Source organism: Telmatherina bonti, assembly GCF_933228915.1.
Source record: "Telmatherina bonti genome assembly, chromosome: 1".
In the NCBI taxonomy this organism is placed as follows: domain Eukaryota; kingdom Metazoa; phylum Chordata; class Actinopteri; order Atheriniformes; family Telmatherinidae; genus Telmatherina; species Telmatherina bonti.
Window position 1 is genome coordinate 23,348,013 of NC_136619.1, and position 12,445 is coordinate 23,360,457.

The 12,445-nt window shown below is 36.9% G+C and overlaps 1 protein-coding gene across 1 annotated transcript in view; it reads right to left on the bottom strand.

Annotated features, from left to right (window-relative positions):
* The window catches only part of LOC306754811 (heterogeneous nuclear ribonucleoprotein C-like), a gene marked incomplete at both ends in the record, with an annotated part of 45,645 nt that overhangs the window by 5,203 nt on the left and 27,997 nt on the right, over window positions 1-12,445 (bottom strand). The window contains 2 exons of the mRNA XM_079238899.1: window positions 2,574-2,743; window positions 8,430-8,480. Coding sequence (XP_079095025.1) covers window positions 2,574-2,743; window positions 8,430-8,480 — 221 coding nt within the window. The remainder of the gene's footprint in view (window positions 1-2,573; window positions 2,744-8,429; window positions 8,481-12,445) is intronic.

The window sequence follows — 12,445 nt, forward strand, 5'->3', positions numbered from 1 at the left end:
TGGACTTCCTGCTCTGCTCTCTAACAATCCCAAGATATTAATTGGGGGTTAGCCCATTCAGTTCAATTGCTGCAGTAAAAAGGGCATATGCACACTTGGGGATATCTAACCAGAAGGGCTTGTCTCCCTTTCTAAGACTTGTGCACTCATTTTGACATACCACACTCTACTTTTTACATCTGTCTAGAATTACAATTTTGTTTAAAGGCCAGTAATGTTCCATGGTAAATATCCCTCCTACCTCTTCCACTTCAGAAAGTGTTATGCAGTACAATAAGTTTGGGCTATTTGGTCTTTAGCTTAACTGCTTTACTTAACCATCTGGAGACCAAGGGTATTTTAGAGAAATAAACCTCGCCTGACTTTTTTTTTTAGTTTAAATGCTAATAAACACCACCTTTCAACGCCCCATAATATCCTACACCTTGTTCTTTTTATTTTGAATTGAAATATCATAAACTGCTATGTAAATGAGGCTCATTTGCTTGAAATAAAGAGTATCATGATTTCGAAGCATGACTAAAGGTACTGAAGCACTGCAGCTTTCCGAAATCACTGTCAGCTGCACACACTGTATCTGTTACCAAGTTATTCATCTGTTATGATGCCGTCGTATTGTTTATGTTGAAATAAACTACTTGAGAAATGCAAATGTTTGAGCAATTACGCATGGTATGCGTGCGTAAAAGCTTTCATAATTTATCGGCCTTGTAAATACAGAAGGCAGCTATCCAACTGCTAATGACACCGATGCATAGTGTTTGACACTGTTTGGAGGCGTTTCCTGAGGCATCATCGGCTCTGATTGGACAAACACGTGTCATGCGCCAAAGACAAAGGCTCTGATTGGAACACCTATATTGACACATTACTATATCACCTAAGAATGGGCTACAGTGATGCCGGATCTACCGTCTGAGGAGGTTTAAGAGGGGAAAAAAAGTAAGTTTCTATCTTTTATGGTTCGAAAGCTATGCTCAATTAAACACAACATGATCCCTGGCATCGTCAACGATGCCGGCGTCCCCAGAGTGTTAACAGCGTGCATTCAGGCCCCTGTGATTGGAAATGATATGGTGAAAAGTGGTTTCTTAATTAGTTCTGGTGTTCTGGTGAGATCGAAACACATTGCAGTTTTATTGACAGAAAACACTTGACTTCAAGGATGTTTTACAAAACGAAAGTGATCAGTAAACGTACAATATGTAATCCACTTGCTGTATGATGTTTTCAGGTTCTTACTTTCAAATGTTCTGGGAGTGTCCTAGTGTCTTGGTAACTCAATTTATATAGCATCTTTCCAACATGAGTGCGATCCCATGTGTTATACAAAACAAAGCCAAGATTTAGATATTGATTGTTAGATAGAATTTTATTTTAAAAAAGAAAAAAGAATTTAATACCATAGGAGTTACCGGAGTGTATAATTAAAACGAGCAATAAAAGTAAACAAAAGACAAACAAATGAAATATTAAAGACGTAGCTCCCAGACATATTGATGGATTGAACAACCTTTCAGATGTTTAAAATTAGCCCCACATCACTCAGTCTGTATAACCTGCCTACGACAGGTTTGACATTGAGTAAATGGTGAGTAATGCTGTAAGCGCTTACAAATATGAAAAAAATGGAAGAAACCGCTGCATCCAACAGACATCTTTTTTCATGTGGTGTGATGCATCAATTCCTCGACATGAAGAATATGATTTAGTTAACACAAACGCTCTTCAGAAAAACAAAATAAAACCCCCCAAAAATATTGCTTAGACTTACTACATTTACATGATACAAGATATGTGATAAGTGATAAGTGACATGTGATATGTGATTCATGATGCTTGATGTGTTAGCATTATCCAAAGATAACTGTCATATTGGAAGGAATATTGTAGTTATCGGATAAATAAAACATTCTCATAGCAAACTCTTTTTTTTAATTCATGCACATTTAGTTGTAATATATTTGACAAAAAATCAGTGCCAATTCTAATAGAATATTTTTTCTGCATCTAAATGTATGGTTGGTTGCTGTGGCAGGTTGCAGCAAAAGCTACTTGTACCTTTGTAACTGCGCAGCCTTGTTCAGTCACATTACCAGGATACAACTCAACAGGTTTGCATGATGACACCATAAACTGAAAACTGATATCAGTCACAGAGAATAATGTTTGGATCATTTTATGGTAGAAAATTTCCCCATTGTTCACAATCTAAAAACATGTCTCCTTCTCCTTCATAAAAAATGTGGACTTTTCCTCCCATTTTTACTTTGGTCAATCTTTAAAGTGTTGAGGATCCTGTTATTTTACACTGAATTGTCTGTGTCATAAAAGCAGCACCTGATACTGCATGGCTGCTTTGGGCAGACATATTTGGCATGAAATTTTAATGTTTAATTGCAGAAAAGCAGATCTGATAAACTACAGTATTCTGCCTTTCCTTTGAAATGCCTTTGGAGTTGCAACAGAAAATTTCTTAGGTTGTTTTTTTTTTTTTTTTTTTTTACTGGTTCTGGATAATGTTTTCAGGCAGCTTAAACTAACCTCAGTGACAGCCTATTCATATTACTCACACTTGGCCGTGTTTGAACTGGTGGAGTGGGCTCTGGAGCTTTTGGAGTGTGTTCTGTCTCGACTGCGTCTGTGCCCAGAAATGTAGGAGGATGAACGGGATCTCTTGGCCAGACTGGGTCCCGTGGGTAGAGGAGAGAGGGATGCTGGAACACGCTGGTAGTCATATGCCCTGAAAATTAAGCAGAAACAATTTTTGAAAACAACTCAGCCTTAATTGTAACCATGCACCCACTTGTGTCTCTGTTGTATTTGTAAGAAATATCTTTAGTGACCTTGAGCTGTTCAGTTATCAAACCTCCTCAGACATATTTGGAAATGAAGCAATTACACACATAGTGGTGAAAATGATTTAACTGTGCCGGTGGATGGACAGCAGAGATGATTGTTCTGCAGAAAATTTTAGCTTTCCATAATTTCTGTTGAAAATGCACAGCTTTCATAGCTGTAGTTTGGGCCAACAGGTGGTGAATGCTTCAAACACAAAAGGTCATGTTAACCTTTACTCAGAAAGTAAAGCTGTTGCAGAGTATAGTACTTTGCTTTTACAGCACAACTGATATTAAACTAGGATTTTTAATAAAAGTGAAGGATTAAACCCTACTTTTGATGGAAATATGATGGATATGTGCTCCTTTTTGCTGTCTTTCATCAAACAATTCCTGTCTGAAATTCATTTTCTTTAGTATTAGTATCTTATCTCAGAATCAATCTTATACAAGTACATGTATCATCACAACACAGAATATATTAAATTTTGAAATACTAAAAACAGTAACTTTGGAAAATTCAGTCATTCAGTCATTCATCTATTTTCTGAACCCGCTTTATTCTAGTAAAGGTTGGGGAGCTGGAGCTTATCCCAGCAGGCTTTGGCGAGAGGCAGGGTACATCCTGGACAGGTCGCCAGTTTATCGCAGGGCACTTTGGAAAATAATGTCTTTTTTTCCCCCCTTAAAAATGAATATCACCTAATCAATTACATTGTATTTATGTAACACTTAATAGATGAATTGCACAACATGCTTCACATGCAAAAATAAGTATTCAGACTGAATATCAAATTGTATACTGGCACTAGTATCAAATCATTTAAACTATACTCATATCTATCTGAAACAAATTATGCACATGGATGAAAACAGAATCATGCAGAATAAGAAAATAGCTGTTCAGGCAAACATATGTGGGTATATTCATTGTTCCTTTGTCTTTTATTTGGTATCTATTAAGAGTGAGAGAGTGAATCTGTCTGACTCTTGCTCTCGCCTCCTCCCTGTAGACGACTCCATGTCTCTATCTGTCACTGAATGTAATTGGTTCTGTCATGGCCAATCAATAGCCCCCCTCCAGGCTAGTAGTGCTGGTGACAGGGGGTGTATCACAGTCAGCCTCTATAGTGGTTACAGAAATGACACTTTGTGCATGGCTGTTTCTGCAAATAAAGAAATAATGTTGTGACTGAAAAAGTGACCGCAGTATTTACTGACCCACTGACTAGATAAAACATACAGTAAGAAAATTAACAAGTACTCATTAAATAATTACGAATTTATTTAAGTATTTTTTTTATACAAGTGTATCGGCCCTAAATGATCAACCAAATCAGTAGCAAATTAGACCAGCAGTTCAGAGTGATTGTAGACAAAGTCTGGTACAAAGAATTCAACTAAAATCTAGTCCCAGTCTCAGTATTTCTTGATTGAAGAGGGCCTGATCACAGCCCAAATAGTTCCTGCAAAACCAGGGTAGTGAAAAGCTCCTCTGCTGTATATTACAAGCCAACAAGGAAACAAGCTGTCAGCTGCAAGGACTTAAGAGTTTGATGGTGATATAGACTTACTGACTGAGCTGTTACCCATTCATTCAAACACAACCTGACGTCCTGAAAAGCTCTTTTATTTTGTTGACTGTTTTGTTCTGTGAAGCCAATATACTCAACACAGACATTTATGAATAGATTGTATCCTTTGCACATCCACAGTAAACAGATCAGAATGTCACATGTGGATGAAGTGCATTAGGATACCATAAGTGTGTGAAAATAGAGGCTTTGAGCATTGTCCATGCGGTGAGACACAGAAACTAAAGACTTATGGGAGTTTAAAGTCTTTTAGAGCAGTTTGCAGGGGCAGATACACAATGTGATTTTACACCGTCTTTGAAGTGTCATCCCAGAAAATGGATGCTCAGACAATGAGAGACAGCAGACGAGTGAGGATTACAGAAAAGTGTGTGAGTGTATATTTGGGAGAGTGTTTGTCTCTGTGGATTAGACCCCACATGGAAAGCAGCTTTGTCAGCTCGAGCTGTTATCTGCGTGCTGAAAGACACTTTACTTTTGTGTTTGAACAAGAGGACTCTGGACAAAAACACTCATTTCTCTCTTCCCCAAATATTGATGAGCACAAACACCAAAGAAAGATACATAGATGTACATGCACGAACACACAAAATCTTTACAGAGTCAAACCTTGAGGCGAACACGCATACAGAAATATTGCATTTCTCTCACACATGCAGCTGTTGGAGGTGTTAGTCATCAGGATGGGGAATAATCATGCACTTTGTTACAAACAAATTGAAAATCAGTACTGAGTGTTCTGCACTGAACAAAAACAGAAAAATGCAGAGCTAGGAAAATCAAATGAAAAAAAAAAAAAGAAAAAAGAAAATACCCAGAGCAACTGAGCATGAATACGTTCAAGGAAAGTTATAGAATAAAATGTCATTTTATATAAGTGTGTGTTCAGTATGACTGCCTGCTGTTACTTAGATGTGCTGAGTGAAGTGGTTATGAGTTTAGCCATGGGGAAGTGAGAGGTCCCAGAGCAATTTTAGTGGATGACCAATAATAAAGAGTTGCAATGAGCAAAGCTCTGCTTACCACCTATGATACCTGACTGCTGCACTTACAATGCAAACACACATTGCAGACTGACTGCTGAGCCAAGAGTTTGAAATAGGTCCCGAACAATATACTTGATTTCAGTGTTTTTCTAAGCAGTATTTTGAAGCTGCTTGAAAGCTTTTGCTGCCTGGACAGCAGCTGAAATTGCTGCAATTTCAACCGCAAATTCTACAGAGAAAAATTTAGAAACTGTTTGAAGGTTTTTCATCCTTGATTTATCCTTGATCTATGTTCCTTTGTATTCGGATGTACACTATAGACACTAAAGTGTTTGCAGTTTTTTTTATTTGTAGGCTGAATGCCATGACAGTGAGACAGCTGCATTGAGATTTATTGGGACAAATGTTTGGCACAAAGTGAAAGCGTTTGTTTTAGCAACTGACTCAGACTGTAATAATAAGAGTCTGACATTATGAACAGGGGCCCATACTAAAATTGAACAAAGGAAATGGTAAATTCAAAAATCCCATGCAGTAGGTTTTTGCAGTCTACATGTAAATGGGAGCAGTTAGTTAGTCACTGAGTTGCAATACAAAAGGTGGACTAATTAAAATTAAAAACTAGCAAAGCACTTTAAGGGGCTCTATTATGCTATTTCTAGTTTTCAAAGCTTTCTACAGTGCTATAGTGCTTTAAAGACTTATCAGACATATGAGCGGCGGGGTTTTCTTTCGCCTAAATGCATGTTTGAGTTTTACAGCACCTATACGTTTGGTTGGTTATAGAGAGTTTTTTACTTCGAAATTTTGTGACGTCCCAGGGGAGGAACTCAGTGATTTGTCATCTTCTCTAGGTTGTGCATGTTTAGAAGAAGAAAGGCACACCCACCTCGAGGCAGATGGCTGCCCTCCTTGAGCCGGGTTCTGCTGGAGGTTTTCCTCCTGTTAAAGGGGAGTTTTTTCCTTCCCACTGTTGCCGTGTGCATGCTCAGGATGGGGGATTGGATCATGACTCAATGGAATCAGTTGGTTTCTATTATAGGATATGTATCAATTGGCTCTAAATGATGTGTATGTAATGTGTCCTGTGAGAACATTGTTGTGAAGTGGCGCTATACAAATAAAGCTGAATTTAACTGAATTGAATTTAATTAACTGTTCAGTGTAACTACTCCTAGCAGTTGACCAAGAAGACACAGCCTGCAGGCAGGACATAGGGCAGAGCTTTCTCTGTTCGCTTGTTTCTGGCAGAGGCTGATCTGAGAGGATCAATACAAAATTATTGAAGAAGTTTGTGAAAAATGCGTGATTATTTCTTGCCCTTCTGGACTTGCATATTAAAATAAATTAGACTGAAATGTACATAATAGAGCCACTTTAAAGAGCACACACTTCTCCAAGCAGTTCATTTCCACCCAGATAGTTCATTTTTACCCTATGTTATAGTCCTACATTAATTTTATATGTATACACTATTAGATTCCTATGTTTAAATGGAAATGAATCCAGTGTCCTGTGTTGTGGTGTTTGTTACATGTTAATATAGCCCACATGTACATCCTAATATGATCTCTTGCAGTGACGAAAATTCCAAAGATCCCATATTTTTTCCTGTTCTGCATCACAGAATGCAGAGTTTTGCTGGGATTTACATCTGTCAGTTGATATCACGTAAAGTCTGTTGGGAACTTCTCTTGTATTTTTTGGACAAACACCCTGACCGTTTATTGTTGAGATAAAGGCATATATACTGAAAATGGTCATATCTTGCAATAATAAAGAATTGTTCAAAACAATTGCTAGATCTTAATGACCAAAACCCATTCTCAGAAAAAAAAAAGACAATAAAAATCATGATAACCTGTCCAGTATTTTTTGTGTAAAGTTGGTAACAGCAGACAAACAGATACCGGTACATGCCTGCAAAAACAAAACCACCACCATGTCCATGGCAAAGGTTAAAAAAAAAAAAAGAAAGAAAGAATAAAAAGCTTGTGTTCATGCTTTTCAATTTGTGGCTACAAAACGCTACAGACACTTCACACAGCTATCACAGACTGTTATGTACTATGATATTCTGAAGTCTACATCCATACTCAGAGTGAAGGTTAGAATTGTAATGTAGGAAAAAAGCCATATATCTACATGACCCTGGAGCATTAACATGTTTATACCTCAGATTTTAAGGTAACTCAAAATTACAAATGTTTTTCAAAAATGATGCATACCATGTCCTCAAAACTAAAGAGGAGAAAGATCATCTGGCTTATTATTGCTAAGTTTAAAACGTTTCTCCAAAGGTATGGGAGTGCATCAGTATCAGTGTCTATGGAATAGGTAACTTGCAAGATCAATATTGAAAGATATTTACAAGGTTTAGAAATGTTCCCATTCAGAAAAAAGTGCTCTCAGGTAAGGCTTTGTGTATTTCGCAAAGCAGCATGCTGTATCTGTTTCAACAGCATACTCTAACATGACTGGTTACAAGCCACAAGCAGGGAACAAAATGGCAACCAATTCTTAGTCCCAAAAATCTTTTTATTTTCGATATTTATGTGGAGATTTCAATCTTCAAATATTTTAGGAATCTTTTCTAGCTGTTCTTGAAAAATTACAGAATATCAATGACATGTCAAAGCAATTTCAGTCTTTATGTCTAAATCCACCTTAATACAGATGAATATTTAGTATTAACATTATCAGAAGACAATACTTATTATATCCATAAATTAGAATACTGCTTGCAGTAAGCCTTCAACTGGAAAAGTATATTTTACAGGTTTGTGATTGGTAAAGTCTTGTCTGCTGAGTCGGAACAGGCAACATTATAAACAAAGCCAGAATGACTGAAAGCTGTGAGGCAGACAGCAAGAAAGAGTGGAGACTACAGACTGCTAGAGTGAAGAATTCTTTTTACCTTCTTCTTTTAGCCTCCTGTGAAAAATAGACAAGTAATAAAGACAAGTAATAAAGTGTGAGAGTTGCCATGCTTGGCTTTCTGACAGTACCTGTCATAGTAGTCCTCCTGATAGCTGTCGTAGTCCAAGTCAAAGTCAGGTCTGCAAGAGATGAGGAGAAAGAGTCAGATAAGGGGGCTCTTAAAGTATTAAAAAAACTTAATTAGGTACTTTTAGTTAAGCTGTCATACATTTCACTCAAAGGTTATATGTATTTAACAGGGTTGAATCTGGAATGTTATAAGTCAGTATGTATAACCAGTTCATCTGGAAAGAATACAATGCTCACAAGCTCCAGTCAGCGAGAAAAAATACTGGATTCATTCCATTGTAGCATCCAGGTGGAAAATCTATAGAAATTGGATCGTGCTCAAACTGTACCAGCCACTGAACACCACAGTGAGTGAGCTTGGTGGGGTAAGCTTTGAGGCATGTGTGTGAGCAAGCAGGATAGAATCAGATGCAGGTGTGGGATGTGACAGTGAACATATATGAGCAGGCATTTGGTGCATACCTGCAGAACAGCCCAGAGGAAATGGAGAAGAGAAAGGTGACACTAAGCCATCCCAAAATCACATTTTGGTGTGTCAGACCTCAGCATTCCTTCCTAATCCCTGCAATGACTCGCTAATAATCCCTCCATGTGCCTCACCCTCATTCTGTCTCTTTGTCTCTACCGATGACTCACCCCTGCCTGTCTGTCTTTCTCATTCTACCATTTATCTATTATGTTTTCTTTTTGTTAAACTGACTTTACCCTCAGCATTAATTTCTAAATCTGTTCTAAAGTGTAATGTTGCTCATGCTGAATTAGTTTATCATTATGTTTAGAAAAACAGCAGAACACATTCTGCACATTGATTGTCTGTGTACCATGTGCACTGTCATTTTTATGTTGATGACTCCTGCTATACATGCAGGTACAACCCACAGATCCCAGTAATGTGATTCTCACAATTTTCCTTTCTGATATTAAATTTTGGGTAGCCCAGTTTCCTTAAGTTCATAGGTCAACTTTCTTTGACCAATTCATTTTTCTGACCTTGCCATTTGTTTGAATAATATTAACAAGATTTCTTGGAGCCTACAAGTAATATTTGATGCTCAAATCAAACATATTTTTTCAGCTAAAGACAACCTCAAGAACCAGGTCAATTTTATCAACTGCAGACTTATGAAATGTCATGTTTGCTCTCCGTCCTCACTGAATCCAGTAATTTACTTGATGTAAGTATCTGTCAGGCCTCCATTGTCTCTAGTTGATTTGAAATAGGCTACTACAGCTATTGCTAGAGCAAAAAGGCACAAGCGTATCCCTGCTGTGCTTACCTGCTTGCTATGGTATCTGCTTAGATTTCTTACAGACTTACTATTAAGATTTAAAGCCTTAAGAATCTTACACCAAACTAGATCTCTGACTTATGGAATCATCACATGCCCTCCTGACCACTGAGATCCACAGGTGGTTGCCTGCTAAAAGCAAACATTTTCCAGTGGGGCCTTCATCCTGTAAAACTGTTTGCTCTTTGAACTTAAGCCCACCATGGCTGTGCTTACTTTCCATTCACACTTTCTTTGAGAAAGACTTGGAAATAAAAGTTGAGCAGCAGTTGAGCCACTGCACTGTGAACACTGTGGTTATGCACCACAGGGGATTATAGATCAATGTATGTCATGATGCTGCGACCTGTGGACCTGTAGACTGCTTTTTCCAACTTTCATCGTACTTAGAGAGACTCTACTTTCTCTATTTCAAATAGATTCTCCGATGATGTTGAAAATTGAAAATGTTGACAGATCTGACCTTAGGCACCCCCAAACGAAGGCTAATTAGGCATGCGTCTTGAATCTTTTCACTTTTCCAAGGTCTGTCCAGCCAGAAAAAGTCAGTTTGTTGGTAATATAAGCTTCCAACCTTTAAATTCTTTGTGCTTCTCAATGGCAAACCAACATTTATTATGCACATTACTAAAGTCATTGTTGCTATGGAGCATCCTGTGTCATATTGAAGCCTGGGACATCCCATGACAGTTGTGTTTGGTTTTACATTACCACATCCAGTAAGCAACTGGATATCAGCACAGTGGTTGTTTTGAACTTGTATCAAGGCCGACTCATAAAAGAGGCCATGGTGAGACAGAGCTAAGATGAGACAGGAAGCATGACAGATATAACAAATTAGCCTTCATTTGGGGTCGCTAAAATGGAAAAATCTTCCAAAGTTCAATAGTACCATTTAATAAATTTCACTTAAAACCTATGGAATTAGAAACAGAAGAAAATGTGAATTTGCTTCTTGCTTTGAAGACCTTTAAAAGATTTTCAGACGCTAACTCATGGAGAGCTCCAATCATTGATATAGCAATCTCGCAAGAGATTGTCAAGTCTCCTGATTGGTGGCAAATCTTCATAAAGAAAAAGTGCTTTTGTCAGAACATATATCAAGCAACCAAAGTTCACACTTATACAACGTACAAAGCAAGAATCACAAAGACACAAATGTATGCACAAGTAAATGCACAGAGAATAAATACATAAAAACAACAACAACAACAACAACAACAACAAAAAAAACTATTCCAACAACCTCTGTGTGTGTGTGTGTTTCTCTGGAGTGTTAATTTTTGTTACAGTGGACTGTAACCACATTTCCTACAGCATTTCTTTCTTTATTTTCCTGTCTTGAGCCAGCTGGTTTTAACGGCTTAGGAAATAAGAAACCTCAAAATAATTCTAATTAAGCATTCATTTCTAAGTGACACATTGCCAAAAATACAAAGTACAGTTTTCGTTTAATTTCACTGCAGCTCAAACTAATATTTGTATTGAACTTGTGAAATATGTAGGTCTTCATGATAGCAGGATTAGTAGCAGATCACTGATGTTGTATTTTATTAGATTCTACATGTGCCTGTTAATCTGGCCTCAATGTACTTAGCTGTTACACAGGAACGTTTCACTAAACTTATTTACTTATTAAAATCGAATCACTCTTACAGCCAGTAAAAAGTACAAAGGTCTTTATTTAAAAGTAGGCCTTTTTAGGTCAAATTTTCTTATTAAAGTCAACAAATCTGTTTAAGAGTGTGTTCTTCCAACTCTGAAACTATATTTATACATGTAAGATCAGAACTGAATTAAATTAAATGAAATACACTTTATTCATCCCAGAGAGAAATTAAAATGTTGTACTTTAAGAAAAAAAAATTAAATAAAAAAATTGATGTTTTTTTGTCTCAAGGGTGATGGCGGCTGGCAGGAATGACCTCCTGTTCCTTTCTGTCTTGCAGTGAATTTAAAGAAGCCTCCAACACGACTGTTTCTGTTATTTAAAGAGTGTGGAAAAAGTGAGACTGCTCAGTACTTTCTTGTAGATGCTTCTGTGTTGCATTTCCATTCTCATCTTTTGTCCACATGAACTCCATTGTACTACTTACATTCCTCCACCATCTCCACCTCTTCTCCCAGGATAGAAACAGTGCTGCTTAAAAAGCCTTTGTTTGCTTTGGATTTCAGAGTTTGTAAAACAAACAACAAAATTTAGTTTTCATTTTCTGTAATTAGCTTTTTCTTTTTCTGTGTGTATACATAAACAAAAGAGCAACTGTGTGTAAAAAGAAAAACTTGTCTTAGAAAATTGAATTAAACTTTGAATCTCAGTTTTAATCGATGTTTTAAAAATTCGGTTCTGAAAGAATTTTAACGACCCTGTTAGTCAATATTAATGAATTTAGTTACAACATTATGCTTGCAAGATTACTTAACTTTAAGTATTGTTGGTTTTTTTTTTTAAAGAAAATCCATCAAATGAAACAAGACAAGTTAATAGTTAATTTAAACATTTCTAGAATTTAAAACATTATTTTCTTTGTTTTGGTGAAGAAATGAACATCATGTTTAAATGCTTGAGATTTGTTATGAGCAAACATTTATCATTCGCAATTATTGTTTATTTGGTCATGCAAAAACATAAATGAAAATGTGTTAATAAGCAAATCATCAGTAAGGGGTCGTCAACTTTCAGAGGAAAATTTGACCTGAGGGGGGAAAATATGGCTTTAGAATGA